This window comes from Oncorhynchus keta, chromosome 19, assembly GCF_023373465.1.
Source record: "Oncorhynchus keta strain PuntledgeMale-10-30-2019 chromosome 19, Oket_V2, whole genome shotgun sequence".
NCBI lineage: Eukaryota > Metazoa > Chordata > Actinopteri > Salmoniformes > Salmonidae > Oncorhynchus > Oncorhynchus keta.
The window spans coordinates 62,554,122-62,581,929 of record NC_068439.1 but is presented as its reverse complement, the minus strand read 5'-3'; the positions used below and the strand labels follow the sequence as shown (position 1 = coordinate 62,581,929).

Here is a 27,808-nt window from a genome sequence, read left to right as displayed (position 1 = left end):
GATCCATCATTCAAGTACATGTTTTCACAGGTTCTGCCTTTGAGGATATGTCTTTGTTTGTGGCTACTTAATGCACCCTTGTCTTCTCATGCATGTGACAAATGAATGCTTAAAATGGTCTGTTTTATCAAATGTTGAGAGTAAGAACACTTGAGACCAAATAATGCACATATTGCGTTACCTTTACATTAATGAGCATATGTTACATCAAACACCTAGTTGTGGCACAATAATGATTAAAAAGTAGACTGCATACATATTTTTCCTTGTATTTTATTTTATCTCTATGCACACTCACGCACACCGTCACTCCAACACGCACGCACGTACACACACACACACACACACACACACACACACACACACACACACACACACACACACACACACACACACACACACACACACACACACACACACACACACACACACACACACACACACACACACACACACACACACACACACACACACACACACCACACAAGCTGCTGCTACTCTGTTTATCTGTTTACCCTGTTGCCTAGTCACCTTACCCCTATACATATCTACCTCTATCACTCCAGTATCCCTGGGCATTGTAAATATGGTACTGGAACTGACTGGCCTTGTATATAGTATGCTTACTTACTTTCTTGTTTTTATTTCTTGTGTTTTTTTGTTCTACCTTATGTTATTTTTAGTATTACTTATTATTATTTAGTTGTCGATTACTGCATTGTTGGGTTTAGAGCTTGCAAGAAAGGCATTTCACAGTACTTGTGCATGTAACATTAAAACTTGAAACTTGAACAAGGAAGTAAAATTCAGTGTATTTCCAACCCAGTAGTATTTCATATGATAGATGCACAATGTTGTGCTGGTTCATAAATCATGTCATAAGCTAAAAGCTAATCATACTCTGCCAGCAAGCCATCCATTGTGTCTCTCACTTTATACCAAAGATGTATACTGTTTGCATATCCTCGTCTAGCAGGTGTAACCAGTGTTGTACATATTGTTGATGGATAAACAACTCACAGCACAATTAACACAATTCAGCAGTAAACGTCCTTCTTTCCAGGAGTCTTTATTCGTTGAATACTCCTGAGAGCCTGAAAAAAGTCTAAATCGGCAATTAAAACCACATCAAATTATGTTGATGTATGTCAATTTTGTGTATAGAGCACACTTCTGGCAAAACAGAATTCTGTTTTTCCTCACTGATTTTTTCAGTTTTCTGCAATGTTGCAAACTAGCATATGGAAAAACTCTCTGAAAAATGGGTCCTTCCTGGTCTGAAAACAGTGACAAACATACTGTAACACTTAGCACCAACTGTTCATGCCATCCGGAATCCTTGGGACGTCCCGACTCTGACATTACCCCACTGAAGTTGACATTTAAAATGGTTAAGGTAAGGATTAAGGTTAGGGTTAGGTAAGGGTTAAGGTTCAAGTTAAAGTTAAAGTTAGGGAAGGGGAAGTGTAAGGGTAAGGGTAAAGGTAAGGGTAGGGTTTAGTGTAGGGACGTCCTGGATTTGCACTAATCTAGCACCAACGGTATGTGGGGGGAGGGTTCTTGAAATATAACATCCAATCAAAACGTTTTTGCAATACAAAATTCTTCCGACCTCCAAGGGAGCCGTGACAACAACGTGATTTTGGAGGTATGGCAACGCGAGACTTCAGGTTGATATATATTTCCCTCTACTTCTATCAGTGCAGACATACAGTATTTTCATGTATCAGGACATCGACCTCTTATGGCTGGCTATAAGCCCATCGTGTTTGCACTGGGAATCACCCTATTCAGAAAACGACGAAGGAAATGAAAACAAGATGAACCACTGCGATTTCAAACCAAATCAGGCCTGGTAGATGGAGATAAAGCCCCCTTGAAAAAAAGTGTTTTATTTACAACAGATCCATTATCTCTGCTGTGTCTCTCTTATCTGACTGCATGCGCTCTCTGAAATGATGAAAGACAGGTTGCTCACCTTATCATTGGCATGGTCCTGAATAAATAAGACTAATGCATGTTGGGGAGGAATGTGAAATATGCATACAGACAAACATCTATGGACACCACAGACCCAACAGGCTAAATCTTGTGAGTAGAATTTATTAATTGCATCACATTTATATTATATGTAATAATGTAATAGCAACACAAAGTATATATTTGCATGTCAAATATCAATATTCCATAAATAATATGTAATTCATAAGCAGAACAAATTTGAATGAACGCATACACATCATAACATTACAATTGTTCACAGACAATTTCACCTGGCACATTTAACATGACATACTTTCACATTTGTTGTGATGGTATTACATGCTGTGGATATATTATCACACAGACAAACAGCAGGAGCCTTGGAGGATCCCGTTCCAGTTCAACAAACATAGTAAATCCACAGAAATTAGAAGGTGGGCGTAGTATCACATTGCGTTGATAGCGGCGAGGTCTTTCATATGATGAAGAATTTCAAACACAAATTCATTCTTCATTGTACATTGTACATAGTGTTTCGAGGTATCGCAAAAGATTCAGGAGTCGAGAACTATGGTAGAATAACACAGATATATTTCCATGGCACTGAAAAGGGGACAGACGATAGAAAATAGCTGTAGACTCAGCCATTCTCTGTTGTTACGGACACAGATCTCTTTTCCAGTGAGGAACCTGTTGACTTATCACTTGAGATCAGTGTATCAGGAAATGTCACTTAAGGCTGCATTTAGGCAGCCCAATTCTAATCTTTTTCCACATCAGTTCAGCTCTTTTGCCAATAATTGAGCAAAAGACTCAAATTGGGGCCTATTGAACAAATTGATTTGGTTTAAAAAATGTCCGATTTTCTGTTTAAGAGGAACAGATAGGATTTGATTGAGGACGTTAATGTGTAAAGTGTTAGTTGGTTTCATCCAGTAATCATGATCTCCTGGGTGATAAGTGTAATTAAAGATATTCTCTGGTACTTTGTATATTTCTTAGCCAGTAGTTCTAAAAGTAGCACTCAGGAGCCAAAAAGGGTCCCCCGAATATTGCATACTCCGTCACAAGTGTACAGATATGTGCACCACGTCATTGCTCTCTATCTCTTACTCTACTGTGTGTGCGCGTTGCTAACTGTCACTCAAATGGCAAAGGGCTGAAACTCATTGACTAAACTCAAATTGCTACGGAGCTTGCCCACGTGGGGGTAAATGTAGGAAACTGGAGCCTACAGTTTACAGAAAATAGTCGCTTTCAAATGAGGGATTTCGTGGCTTATTGAGGTCAGACAGTAATTCTGCTCATAGATTATGCATGAATGAACTACACATTGACACATCCAGCCCAAAGGTTTAAAAATACTTACTAGTTTCCAAAGTATAGAAGCATGTCTTTAAATGTAATTGACTGTAATTGAGCATGATTAATCATGTTCAGAAAGCACACTAATTCTTAGAGCTTATTCCTTTACATGTTCAATGAAGCTATGCTGTGCATGAAATGGTCAAAGTTATCAAAATAACAACACAATATTATACAATCTACAGCACTGTTGCAGCATTTGCAGTTCAACGTACTGGGACACGTTTTACTTAACAAAACAGCAAACATTGGTGTCACGTTGAGCATCTGAAGATAAACATTCAAACATAGCACAGGAAATGGCATTATCAAAGTGAATATATTTCTCATGAACAAATGTGTATGGTGTTTATCATCTAGCTGTCCTGAAATAGTGGCATGCAGGTTCCCATCAACACTTTGTAAATGTTGGTTTCATTTCCAGCATACATTTCCTGTGGTCCCCTCTGTATGCTTTGGCACTTCTATCCACTTTCAGGCAGATGTTTGAGGGAAATAATTACTTATAGGGACATTATGATTTTTGTTGAAATTACCCTTAAATCCCGTGCCCCCTTGGGAGCCATTATAATGTTGTTTTTAAGTGCATGGACAGATTTCCTGTCGTAAAAGCAATTGCCTGCTCTTTAGGTTTGGAGTTTGGGTAGTATGTGTCACAGACAGCATACAGTATATCTATACAAACTCTGTGAAATGATACATGCATCAGATTGACCAAAAAACATGAAAAGTGGAACATTGTGGATACCAGTGTTTACGACAGATTTGTTGACAAACATGTTCAGTTCAATACCTTCAGTTCATATGTGACCATCTCATCTGCACCAATATGTAGCATTGTGGGAAATGTATAGATAAGGCAGCTTCAAGCCAAACATTTTCTGTTGAGCACACATGCATGTCCTTTTCAGAATAGTCCACCTTGTAAGGTTTTGCACATGATATTTTTTTGGTGCCACTCCTACCCCTCCTAAACCCTACAGAGAGACCTCCTGCCTGTTGCCATGTCCGTTGATGACTGTAGGGGTGGTCTTCTTGATGGAGGTCATTCTTATGGCTGAGGTGCTCTGCAGGTAGCTGGTGTTGCGCTCGTGGTGGGGCTTCTTCTTGCAGTGCAGGGAGCTGTTGAAGTGCCTGCGGAAGCTCTCGCTCAGCAGGTAGAGGGCAAACGGGTTGACACAGGAGCTGGAGAAACTTAGCACCCGGGCCAGCAGGGTGATGATGAGGTGGGTCAGGGAGGAGTCGATCTGACGGTAGTTGAAGGAGCGGTACATGTACAAGACGTGGTTGGGGAACCAACAGAGAGCGAAGAGGCCCACGAAAACCAGAACAATTTTGGCAAGCCGTTTTCTCGTCTCCATCTTGGAAAAGAAAAAAAAGACATGCAGTGTTTGAAAATACATCGTATATAACATAAAGCCATGTCAATCTTCCAGAAGGATTACAGAATACAAAATACTGAAGGCCTCCCTCCAGAACGACTAGACAATACAAAATACTGAAGGCCTCCCTCCAGAACGACTAGACAATACAAAATACTGAAGGCCTCCCTCCAGAACGACTAGAGAATACAAAATTCAGAAGGCCTCCCTCCAGAACGACTAGAGAATACAAAATGCAGAAGGCCTCCCTCCAGAACGACTAGAGAATACAAAATGCAGAAGGCCTCCCTCCAGAACGACTAGAGAATACAAAATGCAGAAGGCCTCCCTCCAGAACGACTAGAGAATACAAAATGCAGAAGGCCTCCCTCTAGAAGGATTACAGAATACAGTGTGTCCAAATAAATAATAAATAATAAAATGTGTCCAAATCACTCTCTTCTGTATTTTGAATAATAGTGCACAGGCTACAGGCTACAGGCTACAGGCTACAGGCTACAGGCTACAGGCTACAGGCTACAGGCTACAGGCTACAGGCTACAGGCTACAGGCTACAGGCTACAGGCTACAGGCTACAGGCTACAGGCTACAAGTAGTATGGCTATTGTCCTTTAGTATCAATACAGTATGTACCAGACACCAATCAAGTATGAACAAACAAGAGCCACCAGTACTTTAAGTGCCCTGCAGTCAGCACTCTTCAGAAGGGTCAAAGATGTCTGTACTGTCATAACCTTTTATCGTATGAGCAGAAATGTCAAACAAGAAGGTCCAGTCCAATCAACATGTCATCCCATAGTGTCTGACAAACAGCACAGATAACAGCTTCTGAGTACCGCTGTCATCCTATTTGAACCATCAGTGAAGTGAACAGGAGATTGAGCTCTGAAATGCAAGTCTGGGTTGGTTTTATATCCTGGGTAATTGTCATGATTTAGCTCGCCATTCAATGGCAGCCAGCTGTCAAGACATCACGTAGCCAAGGCCATAGTTCTAAATACAGGAGGCTTAACTAATATTGTCTTGATTATGCTGTCACTGTGTTTTGTGTGTTAGCCTACTTTTGTGTAGAAAACATGCCAAATGAATTCTTCCGGAGCGATTGTTGCATATCATAACAGCACAATAACACCCCTGGCATAGGGAGATGGTTGGACTGTATGTTTACATTCATACATACACGTCTGAAATCATATTCACTAGCAGTGTCTGCCTGGACAGTGTCATTGTTCATATTCAATTGTAAATCTGCAAACACCATTGTAGGAACCATACTCTATTCCAAAGTGATTTAAAATAAATACAGATTAGATGATAATCGGAAAGCCTATTTTCTACGGCCTTTATTGAAAATGTACCGTAGAGCAGTTCATCATTTCCAGCACTATCCCAACATCAACATATGTGAAAATACGCGTTTCTTTGTTTTGTAGTAAAAAGTTTTGAGAAAGGTAACTGTTTCCAATGATGTCATCAACCAATTAGTAGACAATTAGTAGGCAATGCATACTCACAATTGGTCAAAATCACACGATTCACACCAATGACGTCATTGGAAAGACTTATTTTCCTGCATCTTTCTTCTACAAAACATAGAAACGCACAATTTTCACATATGTTGATGTTGGGGTGGTGCTGGAGATGATGAATAGGAAGTTGAAAAATTGTGAAGTTTCCCTTTAAGACCACTGTTACTATAGCTTTTCATAAAGCCATGAATAGAAACTGTCTTTCCGAAGCGCATGTCTGTTAGACATGATAGATAGGGATTCAACCAATAATGCCTCAAACAATTACCAGAATCATGTGTTTAGGGTCTGCAAATCTCTCTCTCTCTCTCCCTCTCTCTCTCTCTCTCTCTCTCTCTCTCTCTCTCTCTCTCTCTCTCTCTCTCTCTCTCTCTCTCTCTCTCTCTCTCTCTCTCTCTCTCTCTCTCTCTCTCTCTCTCTCTCTCTCTCTCTCTCTCTCTCTCTCTCTCCCGTCTTTCATCAGGCTAATGCAACTTGTCATATAATTAGTGTTAAATACCTTTAAATGCCTATCAGTAGAGACAGATGCTATCAGAGTTTTCCTCTAAATGAGACTTGAGCCTCTGCAGCCCAATCCCCCTGGCCCTGTCTAATAGGAGATGTACACAACCACAGCGTCAATAGTCTGTGTTGTTCTTCTATTTTAATTGTTCGCCCAAATGATTAAGTCCTTTAATTTGATTTGAAATACAAATGCACAGAAACAAATCTGGAGACAATAACTTTGATTAGTGGGGATATAGTGCCGGCGATTACTTTGAGGCAGAGACAGTAATAGCTAATGTGCATTTGAAGGTTCTATGATTTGGTCATCTTCCAGGCATCTCGTATTTTCATGTGTCGCACAGATTTATACCAGATTCACTGGGTATCTACTGTAGAGGATAGCTGGGTCTCGGTTCTCTTATTGCCTCACAGCTGGGAATAAGACGACACATGGAGGCTTTCCAGCACCACTCATCAATAATGTTTACTATGCATTGCTCATTATTGATAACAGCCTCACATTGGCCAGTGTCAACAAGCACCTACTTGAATATCTGAGTCAGGTTCTCATTGATTGGAAGCTGGGTATGGGTTTTGGTATAGGACTATATATGTTTACTCATGCTCTTGGTTGGGTACTGATCTGGATTTGTCTGATGATTAGCTAGAAGTTCTTAACCTTTTAGGAAATATTAAAGCAAAGCAGCGTTCGATTTAATGTTATTTGGTCAATGGACGCTCAAATTAATGTACCTGACCAGATCATTGCTTACATTTAGAATTTACTTCCTCCTTCCCCTGATCTATAATGTATTACCTCTGTAGACTGTAAAGCTCAGGCATCCATGCAACGATCAGTGATACATCTTGACATGGTCCTCCACTTGCCCTTTACAACATTTAAAATATTTACTTGTTGTATTTGACTACAAATGGAAATGTCTGCATTAAAACCCGGAGCCTCTTCACATTAAAACCTGTAACTGGGGTTCCGGGGTTGTGTCAAATAAAACAAATCCTGTGTAGCGAGAAAACGTGCAATACTGTTCAGTTTCGTTGAATTCAAATGTGCACTCTAGCTTAATATGCACTATAACATGCAATAATGTTTTGGTCTTTTTCAGGAAACCTGGTTACTGGATTTCATGTAACAAACCCCAAGGTTCATGTGACCTACATACAGTGCCTTCGGAAAGTATTCAGACCCATCTGCCTACCCTGCCATAAAGGCCTGATTGGTGGAGTGCTGCAGAGATGGTTGTCCTTATGGAAGGTTTCTTCTTCTCAGAAGAACTCTGGAGTGACCATCAGGTTCTTGGTCACCTCCCTGACCAAGGCCTTTCTCCCCTCAGTTTGGCCAGACAGCCAGCTCTAGGAAGAGTCTTGGTGGTTCCAAACTTCTTCCATTTAAGAATGATGGAGGCCACTGCGTTCTTGGGGACCTTCAATGCTGAGGAAATTCTTTGGTACCCTTCCCCAGATCTGTGCCTCGACACAATCCTGTCTCAGAGCTCACGGACAATTCCTTCGATCTCATGGCTTGGTTTTTGCTTTGACATGCACTGTCAACTGTGTGACCTTATATAGACAGGTGTGTGCCTTTCCAAATTGTGTCCAATCAATTGAATTTAGCACAGGTAGACTAAACTCACATTGTAGAATCATCTCAGGGATGATCAATGGAAACAGGATGCACCTGAGCTCAATTTCGAGTCAATTAGCAAAGGGTCTGAATACTTATGTAAATAAGGTATTTTTGTTTTTAAATTTTTAATACATTTGCAAAAATGTCTAAAAACCTGTTGTCACTGTGTTATTATGGGCCATTGTGTTTAGATTGATGAGGGGGACAAATTACTTCATCAATCTTAGAATAAGCCTGTAACGTAATATAATGTGGAAAAAGTCAAGGGGTCTGAATCCTTTCCGAATGCGCTGTATGCTCCTTACACCCGTATTACCAAACAACAGATGTGTTGTACCCTAAATGCATGGAATGAGATATTCCACATTTCCAATTCAAATGGATCCATCAAGTTACCTAATGTTCTTAATATGCCATTCCTGATAACCATAACTGTTAACAGTCAAACCTCATTCGTGGCTTGTTTGATAGACAGGCAGTAACAGGATGTTGTTTTTGTTACCTACCTGTCTCTTAGTGTGCTCACTGATCTCCCCAGGCATGTCGTGAGCACTCTTGACCAGCGTCCTGGCGATGTGGTAGTAGTACACAGAGATGATCCCCAGGGGAATCAGGAAGTACACCAGGAATATGAGGACAGAGTGGATCTTGGGATGCATCTCGTTGGAGAGGGGATAGGGCACACAGGCGGTGAAGGTCACGTTCTTGTCCTGGATGTGTACTACCTGGGAGAAGATGGCCTCGGGCACCGCCAGCAGGACGGAGATCACCCAGATGGACACGGCTTTCAGACACGTCCAGAACACAGCACTGGATGTCTGGATGTCCATAGGATTCACTATGGCTTTGTACCTGAAAACACAACAACACCAGACCAAAAAATGTAATGCTGCTTCATCTTGGTGTCAAAGGCTACAGAAAAAAAACTCCAGGATCAGGACAGACATGACACTCAGAGGCAGTGATAGACAGATATGATCATTAATTATTTGATGGTTCGCTGCAACTCACACACTGATAATAGACTCACAAAACCTTTTTCAGACTCTCCAAACCTTTTTCAACCTCAGTGAAGCATTATTGTAGATAAAACAAATGAACGTTAATGGAAAGCCTTTACTGACATGTTCATATTAATAATGAAATTAGATTCAAAGCAGTCTTTTCCATGCAAATGGGATTAAATGGCCAGCTGTCCTTACTGTTCTAATTTCCTTGTCTAAAATCAAATGTCAATTATGTGATTATATTTCATTAATCTAATTAACTTTAGGAGGCTTTGACAAAGACAAGGCATTTCTGAGTCCATGAGTACCGAATAGAAGCTTTCTGGAGTGTTAGAGGGGGTATTTTACATACACATGAAAGGTCTATGGAGTGCATGATGGTTGCACTAGCTAACGAATTAATATCCTGACCGTAACACACCCAAAATAATGATATCCTTGGAATGAGATCAAGGGTTCCAATAATTGCCCGTAAATTACATTTGAAAGATTTAACTGAAACAACAATGTGTTTCTGCACTGCTGCCAAAGTGCATCTAAATATTGATATAAACCCAAATGTTTACAAGCTGATCAATAAAACAAATGTATAGGTTAGACTTTGGCCTGATCTCCCGTGTAAATCAACACTCAGTGTTATGTGTATAGAATAGCAGAAGTTCAGCTAAGTTAAACAATGGGGAGAAATATAGGAAAGGCGGGTGCAACAGAGGATGTTCGCTCTTTTGGGCATAAAGAGATTTGTTGCTCCAATGATAGAAGATTTTCCACATCCTGTGTCACTTTCTGACCTTAGTTCCTTTATTATGTCTTTGTGTAGTTTGGTCAGGGCGTGAGTTGGGGTGGGTAGTCTATGTTCTTTTTTCTATGTAGTATTTATGTGTTTGGCCTGGTATGGTTCTCAATTAGAGGCAGGTGTCGTTTGTTGTCTCTCCTCGTCAGAGGAAGACGAATCTTGTTACAGAATCACCCACCACAACCGGACCAAGCAGCGTGGTAACCAGGAGCAGAGGGTGCTGGACTCCTGGACATGGGAGGAGATTTTGGACGGAAAGGGACCCTGGGCACAGGCTGGGGAATATCGCCGCCCCAAGGCAGAGCTGGAGGCAGCGAAAGCTGAGCGGCGGCGATATGAGGAGGTAGCACGGCAGCGCGACAGGCACGAGAGGCAGCCCCCAATTTATTTGGGGGGGGAGCACATGGGGAGTGTGGCAGAGTCAGGTTGGAGACCTGAGCCCACTCCTCGTGCTTACCGGAAGAAGCGCAGTACTGGTCAGGCACCGTGTTATGCTGTCAAGCGCACGGTGTCGCCAGTACGTGCTCATAGCCCGGTGGGCTATAGGCCAGCCCCCCGCAAGTGCCATGTGAGAGTGGGCATCCAGCCAGGCCGTGTTGTGCCAGCCCAGTGTGTTTGGTCTCCGGTACGGGTATCTTGCGCCGGCTCTGCGTGCTGTGTCTCAGAGGCGCTGTGAGGGTGCAGTGCATTCTATGCCTGCGCTCCTCCCGTGCAAGGTAAATGTGGGTATTGAGCCTAAGGGAGTGGTATGCACCAGATCTCCAGTGCTCACCCACAGCCCGGTTCAACCTGTGCCTGCACTCTGGATGGTCCGGGCTAAAATGGTGATCCAGCCGGGAGGAGTGGTGCCAAGGCTGCGCACCAGGGCTCCAGTGCGCCTCCACAGCCCGGCCCATCCGGCACCAGGCCTCCTCCAAGCACCAGGACTCCTATAGGTCTCCCCAGCCTGGTGGGTCCTGTGGCAGCCCCACGCACCAGGCTGTCTCTCCGTCTCCTCCCTCCAGGTCCGCTCGTCTGTCCTGAGCTGCCAGAGCCGCCCGTCTGTCCTGAGCTGCCAGATCCGCCCTTCAGTCATGAGCTGCCAGAGCCACCTGTCAGTCAGGAGCTGCCAGAGCCGCCCGTCAGTCAGGAGCTGCCAGAGCCGTCCTTCACTCCGACGCTGCCGGAGTCTCCCATCTATTCGGGACCCACTGCAAGGGTCCCCAGTCCGAGGTCGGCGTCGAGGGTCACCGCTCTAAAGGACCCACTGAAGCGGGCAAAGACTATGGTGGAGAGGGGTCCACGTCCCGTGCCAGAGCCGCCACCGCGGACAGACGCCCACCCAGACCCTCCCCTATAGGTTCAGGTTTTGCGGCCGGAGTCCGCACCTTTAGGGGGGAGTACTGTCACGTTCTGACCTTAGTTCCTTTATTATGTCTTTGTGTTAGTTTGGTCAGGGCGTGAGTTGGGGTGGGTAGTCTATGTTCCTTTTTCTATGTAGTATTTATGTGTTTGGCCTGGTATAGTTCTCAATCAGAGGCAGGTGTCGTTCGTTGTCTCTGATTGAGAATCATACTAAGGTAGCCTGTTTTCCCCATTTTAGTTGTGGTTGATTGTTTCTGTCTCTGTGTCTTCACCAGACAGAACTGTTTCGTTTTCGTTCGTTCTCCTTGTTATTTTGTTTTTGGTGTTCTATGTTAAGAAATATCAACATGGACACGTACCACACTGCATATTGGTCCGATCCTTCATACTCCTCGTCAGAGGAAGACAAATCTCGTTACATCCTGACTGTTTTCTAACAATATTTCTGCTGTTGAAATGTCTGGTCCGGAGGAGAATCTCGATTGGCAGTTGGAGGTTTGTACACTGCCCTTGACTGTGCTGTTCCAGCAGCCTCGGCTGCCCTCTGCCCATGTAGAAATCCCCCATAGTCATAGACCACGCTGCCTCAGGCAGCAACAGACAAGCAAAGAAAATGGACACATTGATACCGCACCAGAAAGAAACAAGGATGGGTTTATTGTCTGAATGTACATGAACAAACCACAGTAATCCCACTTTATTGTGTTTTCATGCTTGGGAGCATTGCCCAGGTGAGTGCTAACAAGATATAATTATTTAAGCCCTCACATCGAGCAAGCATACAAATGGTGTATTTTCATTGCTCTTCAGCACAAAATGACATGCTGAATTGGACTAGGGAAACCATAGAGAGAACAGCTGTAGACTGCAATCTCACCATATGGCCCCTTGTGACAGGGATGGCCAAAAGTCATGGTCATCTCCAGTGACAATTGACATAGCCAAACTTTTCCGCCAACTGATAGAGCTCTATATTACGTTCTGTGTCATAAAAAGGGTCATTAGAAAGCACTGTACCATTTTTTGGGACTGCTATAATGGCATGCACAATGGGTATTATTTATATCAGAGAATCCCATGGACTTTAATATGATAATAAAACATTTATACTTTCATATTGATGTCTAGACCTGAGTCAGACCAGGTATTTTCATGACACTAGTTAACTTTTAGCTGAGGTAGGAGCTCTTAATACCAGAAGACAGGTCATTTGTAGGGATATAGAATGTTAACTTGAGAAGGTCGCTGTCTCCAAGCATCAGTGGTCTTGGTGAGGGTATGGGGGGGGGGGTCTGGTAGGTCAAATTAAGGTCCCAAACACAGATTCAGGCATGGTTGCCCTTTTAATCATACACACTCAGACAGTAAATTATGCACTGTGCAGATTATTCTGTATGACTCCTCCTGAATGCCTGATGATAACTGAATACAACTGAACTGGGCTTGCCATCCTCATTCTTTATGGAACACTTATTTTCAAAACACTATTATATACACTAACAGTCAAAGGTTTTACAACACCTACTCATGCAGGGGTTTTTCTTTATTTTTACTATTTTCTACATTGACAACATCAAAACTATGAAATTACACATATGGAATCATGTAGTAACCAAAAAAAGTATTCAACAAATCAAAATAAATAGCCACCCTTTGCCTTGATGAAATCTTTGCACACTCTTGGCATTCTCTCAACCAGCTTAACCTGGAATGCTTTTCCAACAGTCTTGAAGGAGTTCCCATATATGCTGAGCACTTGTTGGCTGCTTTTCCTTCACTCTGCGGTCCGACTCATCCCAAACCATCTCAATTTGTTTGACGTCAGGGGATTGTAGAGGCCAGGATATCTGATGCAGCACTCCATCACTCTCCTTCTTGGTAAAATAGCCCATACACATTGTGGAGGTGTGTTGTGTCATTGTCCTGTTGAAAACAAATGATAGTCCCACTAAGCCTAAACCAGATGGGATGGCATATCACTGCAGAATGCTGTGGTAGCCATACTGGTTAAGTGTGCCTTGAATTCTAAATCAATCACAAAAAGTTTCACAAGCAAAACATCCCGACACGATAACACCTCCTCCTCCATGCTTTACGTTGGGAAATACACATGCGGAGATCATCCATTCACCCACACCGCATCTCACAAAGACACAGCGGTTGGAACCAAAAATCTCCAATTTGGACTCCAGACCACAGGACAAATGTCCACCTTTTAATGTCCATTGCTCGTGTTTCTTGGACCAAACAAGTCTCTTCTTCTTATTGTGCAATTCAACCATGAAGGCCTGATTCACACAGTCTCCTCTGAACAGTTGATGTTGAGATGTGTCTGTTACTTGAACTCTGTGAAGCATTTATTTGGACTGCAATTTCTGAGGCTGGTAACTCTAATGAACTTATCCTCTACAGCAGAGGTAACTACGGGTCTTCCATTCCTGTGGCAGGCCTCATGAGAGCCAGTTTCATCATAGCGCTTGATGATTTTTGCGACTGCTCTTGAAGAAACTTAAAACGTTCTTGAAATGTTCCATATTGACTGATCTTCATGTCTTAAAGTAATGATGGACTGTCATTTCTTTTTGCTTATTTGAGCTGTTCTTGCCATAATATGGACTTGGTATTTGACCAAACAGGGCTGTCTTCTGTATACCCCCTCTACCTTGGCACAACACAATTAGCTCAAATGCATTAAGAAGGAAAGAAATACCACATATTAACTTTTAAGAAGGCACACATGTTAATTGAAATGCATTCCAGGTGACTACCTCATGAAGCTGGTTGAGAGAATTCCAAGACTGTGCAAAGCTGTCATCAAGTCAAAGGGTGGCTATTTGAAGACTGTCAAATATAAAATTGATTTTTATTTGTTTAACACTTTTCTGGTTACTACATGATTAGATATGTGTTATTTCATAGCTTTGATGTATCACTCTTATTCTACAATGTTGAAAATAGTAAAAAAAAATATTTAAAAAATGTAAAAAAAACATTTTAATCTACTCATTTTTTTTTACTGGTAGTGTACATTTTCTGAAATGTTTGTGTTTTTCACTATCTAATCATAGCATGGGGTTGTTAAATGACATACAGGTATTTGCGAGACAAATAAACATATTTTTTTGCTAAACGCAGTATATCTGCCTCACTCTCAGAGAAATAAGTAGTACTGCTTGGTCCTACACTGTCAAATGTAACAAAAAATTGTTTTTTTTATAAAGAACTGTACAAATAATATATTTGTGAAATCAATATAAAAATATATAAAAAATATATAAATACAGTAATATGAGATATGTATGTAAAACATTAACATTTGACATTTTAGTAATTTAGCAGACACAGAACGCGTTAGAGTTAGTGCATTCATCTTAAGATAGCTAGTTGAGACAACCACATATCACAGATAAATATTCAGCATATGAACATTCCATTCCAGCTAAAGAATAGATATATAGCGTTTGTTAGAAGAAAAAAACACATTTAATACACACCTAAAATCTATGAAGTAATATTTTGCACACACAAGAAGGTACTCATAAGCAATCATTTCTGTTGAAAAAACACAACTGTGAAAAATGTGTGGATATAGTGTTTTGGAAATAATCTCAAAATACTCTTATTCTTGTGATTTGACAAATGTACAGTTGCTTTTTTTCTAATCTCAGCATTCATGCTGCTACTTCCAGGGAAGATAAATAGCCATTCAAACCGTGTCTCTCCAGAATAAAACAATATAACACAAATCAGGCTTATTGAAGTCAATACAACCAGCAGGTGTACACTATTCTATTCCTTTTAAACATTTATGAGGCCACACTTGGTTTGTCAATCAAAATATCCACAGATTTGTCAGTGACATTTACACAGCATTGAATTATGATAAAACTTGTGTTGACAATAAAAATAATCATAACAATTGATGAATCATTATGAATGACATATGTTAATTATTCGTAACATTTGCAATTAGGTATAAATAACAATAATATTGGCAATAAGAATACTTCCCATTCATCTACTATTGATCTTACCTGTCAGCGCTGAGAGCCGTGAGAGTGAACACTGAGACTCCGACTGAGGTGAGTTGAATGACCGGAATTAGTTTACAAGCCACAACACCGAAGATCCACTCCTCAAAGAAGTATCTGAATGCGTCCACTGGAACACAAGTGACCAAAAGCAAAAGATCCCCAGCTGCCAAACTCGAAATAAATATGTTGGGGACGCTCCTCATTGCACTGTTGGTGATAAAAATCTTAACCAAGGTAATGTTCCCCAACAACCCAATCGTTATGATCAGAATATACACAGTCGGTATGACACATCGTATAATAAAATAAATAGTTTCCCTTCCATCAGGTATCCAATCATCAGTAAAGTTATAAAAGACAGAATGTCCAGTAAAAGATAAGTTATCTAAAATGTCGTCCATTGCTACTCGGGGATTTGTACAATGACCACTTTGCTGAAATGGCACGGAAGATGTTGATCATCTGCCAAAGCAGGTCTGAGGCGCGGGAGCTGTCCCTCCAACAAAGTGCTGAAACGGCCGGGGTGCTAAAACGCACGACTGAAGCCACACTGACTGGCGCGCAAAAGAAGGAGGCACTTTTTCAACACGCATACAGCACCGATGACGGAAAATTACTCACACCAGTTTTGCATATGATGTGTACCATTGTCAAGGTTACTCACATACTATTTCATAGTGGTAATTTGATTGACTATAAACGGAATAAACTGATAGGTTAAACTGGATTTCATTAAATAAACAAGCACCACCAAATACCCATTTCACGTTCAGAAAGATGTGCTTGAAAACATTTGTGAAGTAGGATGAACTGTTCTTTGAGTCTACTATGAAAAATCCAATGTCATTTTTCGAAACGGAAACCTTTCAAACTGAGCGGGATATTGATCTCCTGCACAGGTATTTCATTGTCAGCCAGCCCTTATCTGTAGGAGCTGTATGATGTCGTTATTTGAGTCACCAGCCACCAGGGGACGTGAGTGGAGGTACAAATCCAATAAATACGTAATCAGGAGTATTCCCCACACAGCGGTTAAATAAAAGCCGAAAGAAAGGCGAATGTCAATGCCAATTTGAAGTGATAAGACAGCGATAGATAGATAGATAGATAGATAGATTCACAGTACTTCGTCATGACTGATTAATATGAATTAAGTCATTCAATGCTAACTCTATCTATCCGTCACTGTCCATCTATGCAGCGCAGTCTACAGTGCCAATGGAAATGGGTATGGCTGTGAGTTGTATTTTAAAGTGTTTTTAATAACATGATAAGGACTAGAAATCTCGTAGGTGTAATCCTATCACAGAAAAACCTGCCTTAAACGCCAATGTGCCATTGAGAATGTACATAATCAATGAAGTCTAGGCTACTGTTATTTTCAGTTTGTGCGTACAACGAATTCAAATTCAAACCACTCATCTAGTTAAAGTAGTTGTAGGCTATTCTAGTTATAGCATATGTGCTTAGTGCTTATGCTTGAATTTAATAAAAACGAGTATATTATGAAATGTTATCATTTTATTATCCCATATGATAAACTCCATAGCGCACTTGTTTAGGGTATTTCTCTCCGGTAGGCTGTGTGGCTTTACGCTGACGGATGAGGACAGCGACAGCTAAGCGCTTGCGTCGTCGTGTGGACCACTTACCCTCTGACTGGATGCTTGTGGGACATTGTTAGCTTTATTTAGGTAATTAGTGCCTCTGTCCGTTATGCTCTCTATTGACTGCCACAAATGCCTGATCTCACTGATGCTTTGCTTTTTGGTTTGTTGTTTGATCTCTGACACAAGAACACCTTAAGTAAAAGAAACGCATCCATCATGGTACTCTTCCAGCAGGTACCTCCCAGGGAGCGCAAGAGTGACATGAGTTTAGGACCCAAGCTCTGATTGAGAGGGGGAATGAACAGCACTCCGCCTGGATTATGGTTGGTGTGTGAACTTTATTTTATTACCTGATTTGTTTATTATGTCGTTTATTGTCTGCTGTGTGTTTGCTCTTGCTCTTGTTCTTGCTCGCCGAGGCTGGGACAATTTGGTGAATGATCTTCCATAAGAAATTTACAGTGCAGGGTGTGTACCGCGATGTTGCAACAGGGAGAATTTGCGAAAAAGTTATTTTCACAACTTTTTCGTGTGCCTCAAGTCAGATAAAATATGTCACAGTATTCTGAGTTAATATATTTCAAGATGATAAAAATGATAAAACATTAGCTTAAATATTTTGTTTTTGACTCATATTTTGTCAGAAGTTGTTTACTAGGTCCTATATCACTTCTTTACAATTGTCATTTCAAATGTCATCCATGAAATTATGTGGAAATTGACATTACAATTCTTTAGATGTAGTGCTAAAACTAACTTTCAAACAACATTTTCATCTCAAATTGCTCTTTTGGAAGCTCAAAATAGCGTGCCCTCAGGTGCCACTATTGTATTGTACTATTTAGTTCTCTCCCCCATTGTGTTCTACAAAAGTTTTTTCGCTGACTTAGTTCAACGGGGATTATGAGCCGACCACATGCCCCGTGCCTTTGTTTTCCCTTTCCTGTTGTGTTTTTTTCTACTGAGTGAGTAAATTGATGAAGGCACCGCGGATAAAAGACAAATATGCATTGACAAGGGCTTTCAGCGGCAAAAAAGGTCATTAGGAGCTTCAGAATTATAGTGGGCTTTGCCTGATGCCAGCATATTGGCAATGAGGGCCACGGGTTACAATATAATTGAACTGGGAGAATAGCAGCAAAGTCATGTCTTTAAACTACATTAAGAACTTTTACGAAGGATGTGTAAGTATGGTGATACCAAGAATATATAGAATATTGGACGATGGTCGTGGTCACTTTGAGCCCAGTGAGTTCTCTGAATTATTTATCTATCTGACTGTAGCATAATAGAGTGGATAGACTTGTATTTGTTGCAGAATTAAATAAGAGTGTAAATATAGAAAATGTCCTACTCTCTGAATAGATGTGTGTTGTTGAAATATGACTCTATTACTGCCATTCTCCATGCATTACTGATTTATAAGCATGTTTGTAGTTGTTCCATTTAAATCTGATGATATCAATCATCGACAATCTGCTATTGTCGATGAGGATGCATTCCAAACGTTTCATCTGTTCATTAGTCCCTTTCCAAGCTGTTTTGATAGTTTGTGTAATTTATTCAATTACAATCATACTTATGCTTCCTCAATCAGTTTTCATACATTAATTAAAAACATTTTTTTACAAACAAATGCTGTTTTAAAGCCTTTTTCTGTGTTTGTGTGTTGTTTGTGTTTTAGCTCAGGCCTCCGACGGTGATAGGCCAGTTCCACACCCTGTTCTTTGGCTCTGTTCGGATGTTCTTTCTGGGCGTCTTGGGCTTTGCAGTGTATGGCAATGAAGCGCTCCATTTCAGCTGCGATCCAGACAGGAGGGAGTTAAACCTATACTGTTACAACCAATTTAGGCCTATAACACCTCAGGTAAGAGTGCTTCCTGCATTAAATGATTTCACATGAGAAAGTCAATTTCTTCAACTATTCAGAAACCTTTTATAATCTGTCAGAATCTACAAAAACAGTGCTCATTTGAGAACTAATCCCATCAATGGTACTGGTAAAGAATCAGAGATCACCAATTTGCACGCTATGCCATGGTGATATGCGAACAAAGGAATTTTGTGCACATTTCACATCATCCATTCAAATGACAAAACATTTTATTCCAGTCATGAAAAGACAGACTCAAAGATATGCTTTTATTCAATGTGAATAACAAAGTAATGACCAGACAGGACTCAAAGATTAGCTGTTATTGAATGTGAACTTGTGAATAGGTTGTTTTTCCACTCATCTGACCATAACCATAATGTTCTTCTGCTTGAAGGTATTCTGGGCATTGCAGCTGGTAACTGTTTTAGTCCCTGGAGCTGTATTTCATCTCTATGCTGCCTGTAAAAACATTGACCAGGAGGAAATCCTTCAGAGACCTATATACACCGTCTTCTACATCATCTCTGTCCTGCTAAGAATTATTCTGGAAGTGATCGCTTTTTGGCTACAGAGCCATCTCTTTGGTTTCCAGGTTCACCCACTCTACATGTGTGATGCCAGTGCCCTAGAAAAGACGTTCAACATCACCAAATGCATGGTGCCGGAACACTTTGAAAAGACCATATTTTTAAGTGCAATGTACACTTTCACTGTGATCACGTTGCTGCTGTGTGTTGCTGAGATATTTGAGATACTCTGTAGGAGATTAGGTTATTTGACCAATCAATGACCTGTGTGTTATTTGCTACAGAGTTCTAGGTCATATTTCAAATTTCTGTTTGTCTAATCCAGGTCTGACATGGACACAAAGGCCGAAAACGACATACCTCCGCTTTTTTTGTTGGGAGTTGACAATCAAAGACACTTCTTTCCATAATCCCATTGTTAAAATCAAGTAACACAGATTTAAATCTACTTTTGTCAGTAGGCTAAGGATATAGTTGTATCGTATGCAGCTTTCAATCATTGGCCCAAGTAAGAAAGAAACCTGTTATGAAAGATTATAGTACTTGTACCCAGTCAAAAGTATTATAGCATTGTTGTAGTCTTCTTAGGGGCATATAGACATATAATGTTGTCTAATTGTCCAGTTTAACATATGGCCAATGTCATGTCATCAAGGTTAACATCCTAATACCCTACGATACAAGCTAAAAAATTGGTTCATTTTAAGGCATTGAACTAGGCCTACAGATGAAAAAAGGCAGGCAAAAATGTATCCTAATGAAGCTTAGATTTGATTTCAATAGTTGGCCTTTAATATGTTCAGGTCATAATAAATTATGAAAGGGATACTTTGGGATTTTGACAATGAGGCTCTTTATGTAGATCCCCAGAGCCAGATGAACTTGTGGATACCATTTGTATGTCTCTGTGTCCAGTATGAAGGAAGTTAGAGGTAGTTTTGCAAGCCATTGCTAACTAGCATCATTAACTGGAAGTAGCTCAGTAACTGGAAGTCTATGGGTATCTACTAGCATGCTAGCAGACTTCCAGTCATTGCACTAACACTAGTTAGCACTGACTCGCAAGACTAACCTAACTTCTTTCATACTGAACACAGAGACATACAAATTGTATCCACGAGTTCATTGGATTCTGGGGAAGTGGATAAAGGGCCTAAATGTTAAAATCCTGAAGTATTCCTTTAATAGAAAATGTGTATTCATTGAAGAACCGGAGTATATAAAGTTGCTCAAGTTAGTTTGAATTTGAACGATTTTGGAACATCTCCTTTGATGATTACTAAATTAAGGTTTTGAAATACTGTAAATAGGAATGATATCATTAACAGTTAAAGAAAATGGGTTTCCATGCTCCCAGATGTATCATTCAGTTCTACAAACCACTGTAGGTTTAAGTGTAATTGCTGATAAGTGCGCTGGTCACAGTGTGTATGGATAAACCATATTTGACTGTTTTAAAACCCTTTTCATAGCATGTAGTATAATGCTTTTGATTTAACCCTGTGTTGTAGCCGTACTGAAAATGATTACCTCTTTTGTTTTGTATCTGTAAGTTATTATCAGGCATCCATCCAACTTTTGTTGTTATTTTCAGCTAAATGTATCATCTCAGGTACAATATGGCACACTACTTTCTGGTATTTGTGACAGATGGATGGTTTTAATGTTTGCCTCTTACATTTTGTACAATAAGCTGAGGTAACTGTTAAAAGAAGCAATGACATTCATTTGGTTGTCAGTAAATCTGAGGAGTATTTTTGGGAAGTGGGATCAATTAGTTAGCAAGCTAATTCCGATATACACTCAGTCAGAAATTCTGCGGGTCGTATGCTTAAAAAAGATGTTAACTTGATTTGAGCTAATTTCAGGTTCATCTTTATTAATCAGAAACTCCAGGTTTAAATGAAACTATGAATATCTAGCTGACAAAGTAATTAATCCTACATCATGAAATACATGACAAGGACATATTATTTGTTTTGTATGTTTTTGATTTAACTAATGCTTAGTTGCATTGTTTAGTTTTCTTAGGGTAATTTAAATGCATTTCATTACATCTAGTTTGTCTGTTTTGACTTTCCGATATGTACTTCATAAAAATGCATACAACTTTTCACATTTGTTTAATAAAAGGGGCACATTTTATGACCCTCTTATGTTCAGACAATATTGTTCTGCAATGTGTTGTTTCTGAAAAATCTGTCTGTGCTGCTTTTTAGGTAAAGCTTGAACACTTTCTTATGTCTCAAAAGTATCAGTGAGATGATAGATTTTTTATTTTATTAGAGGTGGTGCTATGATGCTACTTTTTTTGTACTGAAAAACTGTATTGACAAAGCAATCCTACAATAAGAGGTAAGCTGCATGCCCTTGTTTCCGTTGTTTCTATACATACCCTATGTTCATGATAACCCCATGCATTTGCTTGGGGAAAAGTTGTCCTAATAGTAGTAGGCATAGAACAATGTTTGAGCAGAGGTCCCACTTTGAATATTATGGGGAACGAAAGTTAGGTTGAAGATAATGTATCCCTGAAAAACGGATGTTAGCTTTTTCTGGCGACGAGTCTAGGGAAAAATCTATATGCAGTTTAATCACAGTGGATCATTGTGGTGTTGAAAAACTTACCTACCTGCATAAGCTGCATGCAGATCCTTGATGTCAATTTACTACAAATATGCCATAATTCTCGTTGATTCTCATTCCATTTATATCAAAATAAGATTGTTGGCTACGCACAACCCGTAAGATCACCATGGAACGCATTGCAATAGGCTCACACAGTAATCAATATGTTGTCAATGTCAATATGATGCCGTTTTGCTTTGACAGTCCTCCTTTCCTGCAGATGGCGCTAAACGTATTGAACACGAAGGCGGAAGAATTCTGCGCAAGGAAGAGCATTGTTGTTGAGACCCAGCTTGTTAGCAAGCCACATTTCCATTAATGTTGACTAATCTGCCATAGTTAGCTAGTGTATTTACATTATTAGAGATGGCGCTTCCACCACAGCTAAAAGCCATTCAACACTATCTAAGAACCGCACAGGAACATGAGAAGAGGGATCCTGTCGTGGCTTACTACTGTGAGTTTGTAACGTTACTTGCTAGCCAACTCGGATAGCTTGCCATTATTGTCCGTTTATGTTCAGCTGTCAACTCCATTAGGGGGACATGAACCGTCAAATCGCTAGTTAGCTAACTGTTCTGTGAATATAACGTATGAGGTCGATAGCTAGCTAGCTAGCCAGCCATGTCATTTATCTAACTATAGCTAGTTAACGTTAGTTAGTTATGGAATCATAACAACAATAACACCAGAGGTACAGTAGCTAACGTAGCTTCTAACGAATGACAGCTTGCTAGCTACAACTTCGACACCCTTTGCGGCCAGTCTTACTAATGTTAGTGGTTACCTAACAAATGTTTACTTCTTAACTTTGCTGACTTCTCAGTCGGCTTTATCAAAAGTAGTCGAGGTTCATAGTATTCATAACTAACTAATTGTTAGCTAGCTAGTGTATTGCAAACAGTACTATAAGAGTACTCTATCTAACTATGTCACATTCTGTGAAAATAGGCTATGCCAGTTAACTATATGGTAAGCTTTGTGGTATAGCATGACTCATTTGTAAGGCGTTGCCAGCTGCCTATGGTTGGGACACAGTTCATGTGACCAGTGTCTGGCCCCAGAGCCTGGCTTGATATCTAGCTTGCCAGACAGGAAAATAAAAATAGGGATATTTTCTTAAGTCTAGAAACGTCTACAAATGACTTACTTTACTTGACCCTTTCTTAGCAAGCACGTTTTATTCAATGCCACTACATGGTCTATGACTAGGCTATGTTGTTATCAAGCGCAGCCTAATTGCTTTATGGTGGATTGTGGTTAGCTAACGTTAGCTAGCTAGTTATTTTACACAAAGGACGTTTTCTTTCAAAATGCTGTGACCGACAAGGCACTGTACTGTCTCTGAGTCATCTGGGTGATTTAATACTTTGTTAGCCTACTGAGCTTAAGCCTTGTTATAGGCTAGCTCTGGGAGTTGACAGGAGTCCTAAACTCTGACAAAATCTTGAAAACATTATAGTTTAGTGAACTACTAGGCTGCAGTACATCTGCAGTGTCTAACACATAAGGCTAGCTGCCATCCAATGCAATGTTATCACTAGAATCCTTTTGTGAAAGGGTTAATCTTTCCTGCCATTCTCATTAATCGTATTTGGTTATTCTACAACGTGCTTTGGAGACTTCTGTAATATAAGGCTTAAGATTTGTTAGATGGAATGTTTCAAAACAAGTGTTTGAAAAACATTTTTAGTCATGTACTGTAAGATTGAGAAAAAAGTGTTTTAATAAAGATTATAAACTGGGTGGTTCGAGCCCTGAATGCTGACAGCTGTGGTATATAAGCCCATATACCATGGATATGACAAAACATACATTTTTTTTATTGCTCTAATTACATTGGTAACCAGTTTATAATAGCAATAAGGCATCTCAGGAGTTTGTGGTATATGGCCAATATACCACGGCTCAAGGCCGGACAAATAGGCGTGCAAAGGATTATGGTCATTGTAGTTAATTACCATGTTTTCTGCACTAAACTGTCGAATATTGGCTTGTTGGAAACAACTCCCTACTACATCACACAGTTCGGGTTTGATCTGATATATGTCTAGAAAAACTGTTCAATGTGCATTGAGCAACAGAAACAAATGAAATGGAATTCAAATAATTGAAACAACCGGTCAAATAGTTGTTTTAAAAACCGTAAAATAACAAATTTCGGTTAATTGCTGAGCACTACTAAGCTACAACATATGCGAATATGAACTCAATGGGAGTTTGTGTTTTTAGATAGTTACGTTTTAAAAAAAATCTTTTTTTTTACACTATTTAAAGAAATTATAAAATAGTTTGACCTGTTTGTAAGCTTTTAAATTGTATAATTCTCAATCGTTTATCTTTTCCAGTGACAAAGACATGGATCATCTCTGAGCACCTTTTATCTCTTGAATGTTTTGGCATTGAGGTCCAAAAAGTCATCTTCTGAGCACTTCTACGATGGGCAAATATGTATAGAAGGTTTCATTCCAATCAAAACAGCTGTTGTCAAAAGTGATTGAATTTAAATATAATTACCATGGCTAATTAAAGATACTGATGACTGGCAATGGCTGCTTTTGGCTGAAAGGGATGTATGGGATGTGCAGAACATGCTGTGAGGTGGATTAGCCAAATATGCTGAGGAACATGTTTTTCCAGTTTGGCATCACTGTGCAGTTTCACTGCCCGACTGGTTCTTTTATTTTAATTGCAATGGCGGGTGTGTTGGTAGAATTGAAAGGACATGAGTAGAGAAATTAGTGTCCTTTGTTCTGTTTTTGTGAACCTTATTGGAATAAGCCCTATTGATAGTTTTCTTGTGTATATAATTATGGCTGGTGATTGTCAGTTAATGGGCATAGACAGAAAGTCGGGTAGCTTTGGTGTTTCTTGAGTTCTCCAATTGTGTCTGATTTTATTTAGGCTGGTTTGGGGTTTGGACTGAAGCAGAGATGGTTGAAGGTTTTCAGCACAAGTTCCTTGTTTCACGGCCCATGAGCATCAGAGTGGACCAGTAATTCAACATGCCACTGGAGGTCAGCATCGACATATCTCTGAATGACTCAACCCCATTGTCTTTGGAAGAAGGTTGTAGAGCTGACGGCCATAGGGACTGACTTTTCTCTCAAACTGATTTTGCCTTTGTTTTGGAAATGTTATGGTTAAGAGAACCTTCATTGCTCTAAATCTAATTGTCAAGAATCAAGATGATGTAGTACCTCTACTTGATTGCAGAGTATCCTATATCCCAGGCTATTCTAGCTTCAAAGGTCCAATGTAAATCAGACTCACAAGAGGAAAATGGCTGCCATTATTTGAATCAGACTGAATAGGATCAAATGGACTAGTCTACCTAATGTAATAAGGATTTTCTCACAGTTATTAGCCTGACATTTTGATGGTCTGGATGAAACCATCTGAATAGCAAATGAACTTCCTCTTTTGTCAAGCGTTCAGCACATGACAATGGTTAGAGGACTCAAGACCTATAGGTTAGTGGATTGATTTAGTGTATTAGTGGTGGCAGGCTTTACAAAAGAGTGGTGCAACAATCATTATTTTTTTAAATCGGCGAACCGTTATATTACATTGACCAAAATACGGCAAGCCAATTTGTGCAATGTTCATCATCTAGGCTACAGCTTACTTGATCCATTCCATACAACTAGGGAAATTCATGGTTTTAACAAAAGCACTGATTTGTTTCCCTATAATTACCCACCATTATTGAACCCAAGCACCCCCAGGCCAAACAATGACTACAAACGAACTTCCACTTAATGGATTGCATTTTCCCTAATATGAATGTCCAAGCTAGCAGCAGGATACCACAGTGATTTAATATCCCGCCTCAACAGCACATAGTAACCCTAACCAACACAGAGGCTTTCATTTCAAATAGAACATTGTGTTCTCCTGCTGCTTTATATTGTATAAAACATGGCCAACTTGAAGCACAGAAGTAAAAATTGCTGAACCTCCGGTTCGACTGCAGCACCATGGGCCTGTGTTCTGCATCCTAGTGTAGGCCCCTGCACCCTGGCATTGTGCTATAGTATTAACCTATGGAAAAGGTCCTTTGAGTTGTTTTCTCTCCTGCTTCCGGGACTTGATCTAGTCTTCCGATTGAACTGCAGCTATAGTACATAATAACATCCTTGTAGTGAGGAGAGCTGAGTGCGCGGGCTAGCATCCCAGCATACCCAATTCTGTTCTCAATGCAAATGTCAATGAAGACTTGGTCACACCCAAACTGAGGACTCAGCTCACACTCTTTTTATGACTAATGTTAAGCTTGCGTTGGGGATGCATGCCAGGACAGGCATGTATTCCTCCCATTTATTTCCATTTGGCAAGGATTTTATTCAAATTTTACCATATCTGAAACCCGAAAGATTGACTGAAAGTTATAGGCCGATTTTGTTACTTCAACATACATTAATAAGGATGTCATGGATTAGGCCTACTTAGTGGAGGTTCAACTACCACACTGTCTATTTCTGTGGAAGAACATCTGCAGGGGGAAAAGTTGACTCACTTTTGAGATGGGAAATATTCTTTACATTCAGTGTATTAAATGAACAACACTAATCCCTGTGAATCGAGCTACATTGGACAGAGTCAACCATCCCCTTTAGCTATATTCCACATTTCTGAAATTAAAGTAAATACAATTTTATTCGTCACATGCTTCGTAAACAACAGGTATAGACTAACAGTGAAATGCTTACTTACTGATCCTTCGCCAACAATACAGAGAGAAATAATAGAAAAGTAAAAAAAAATAATAAATAGAAAATTAGTAACGTTAACTTTGCTAAATACACAGGGTACTGAGTAGATGTGCAGGGGTAATTGAGGTAGATATGTACATATAACTAGGAATAAAGTGACTGATTTTAAACCGTAGCAGCAGTGTATGTGATGAGTCAAAGTTAGTACAAAAAGGATCAATGCAGATTGTCCAGGTAGCTATTTGGCTACCTATTTAACTTTCTATCAGGAATGGCTTGGGGGTAGAAGCCGTTCAGGGTTCTGTTGGCTCTAGACATGGTGCATCGGCGCCGCCGTTCGGTAGCAGAGAGAACAGTCCACGACTTGGGTGGCTTGAGTCCTCAAATTCTTGGGACCTTCCTCTGACACCGCCTGTTATAGAGGTCCTGGATGGCAGGGTGCTCGGCCCCAGTGATGTACTGGGCTGCACGCACTACCATCTGTGGAGCCTTGCAGAGGAATGAATGCTGCTGACTGTCTCTTTTTGTGTCATTGGACACTGTAGTTTGTCATTCTCCTACATCTCTGTCTTTTGGGAGAGAATACTGTAACCCCCCCTGGCCATCCATGAAGTTCCCTTACTCACCAACCCCCTTCCACACTCACACAGAAAGTTCTGCCCATGGCAAAATCATTTCCCCCTCTGAAGTACAGTGGATTATGGATTTTATTTTCATGGCCTTGCGTCTGTCGTGAATGGTCTCAGTGTTGCATTGTTTCAGGAGAGGAGAATTGGATGTTAAGCTGAATGGGCGTAATGGCTTGACAAAGGATGACATTGTGAGTGCCCGCCGTGATGTGCAGTGATCATCATATCTGAGCAAAATGATCCCTATTGCTT

At 40.3% G+C, this 27,808-nt stretch overlaps 3 protein-coding genes across 7 annotated transcripts in view; 2 read left to right on the top strand and 1 right to left on the bottom strand.

Annotated features, from left to right (window-relative positions):
* Positions 1 to 2,089: 2,089 nt before the first annotated feature.
* nmbr (neuromedin B receptor) lies at positions 2,090 to 16,120 on the bottom strand. The gene is made up of 3 exons (XM_035794194.1): positions 15,572 to 16,120; positions 8,897 to 9,242; positions 2,090 to 4,709 (listed from the first exon to the last, which is right to left on the bottom strand). The coding sequence occupies exons 1-3, from the start codon at positions 15,970 to 15,972 to the stop codon at positions 4,326 to 4,328; spliced, it is 1,131 nt and encodes a 376-aa protein (XP_035650087.1). The 5' UTR covers positions 15,973 to 16,120; the 3' UTR covers positions 2,090 to 4,325.
* Positions 16,121 to 16,592: 472 nt separating this feature from the next.
* gje1a (gap junction protein epsilon 1a) lies at positions 16,593 to 21,746 on the top strand. Of its 5 annotated transcripts, none has more exons than XR_004828503.2 (4): positions 16,593 to 16,799; positions 17,134 to 17,265; positions 17,413 to 17,508; positions 18,866 to 19,003. XR_004828503.2 is itself a non-coding variant. In XM_035792683.2 (3 exons), the coding sequence occupies exons 1-3, from the start codon at positions 17,479 to 17,481 to the stop codon at positions 19,845 to 19,847; spliced, it is 609 nt and encodes a 202-aa protein (XP_035648576.1). In that variant the 5' UTR covers positions 17,293 to 17,478; the 3' UTR covers positions 19,848 to 21,746. The 5 variants fall into 5 exon arrangements, 3 of the variants coding, with proteins under 3 accessions (XP_035648576.1, XP_035648575.1, XP_035648577.1); XR_004828502.2 differs by having other exon boundaries at positions 16,593 to 16,807; XM_035792683.2 differs by lacking the exons at positions 16,593 to 16,799; positions 17,134 to 17,265 and adding an exon at positions 19,452 to 21,746 and having other exon boundaries at positions 17,293 to 17,508; positions 18,866 to 19,048.
* Positions 21,747 to 22,448: 702 nt separating this feature from the next.
* vta1 (vesicle (multivesicular body) trafficking 1) overlaps positions 22,449 to 27,808 on the top strand; it is a 46,249-nt gene continuing 40,889 nt past the window's right edge. The window contains exon 1 of the mRNA XM_035794193.2: positions 22,449 to 22,669. Within this exon, the coding sequence (XP_035650086.1) occupies positions 22,579 to 22,669 (91 nt within the window). The 5' untranslated portion in view covers positions 22,449 to 22,578. The remainder of the gene's footprint in view (positions 22,670 to 27,808) is intronic.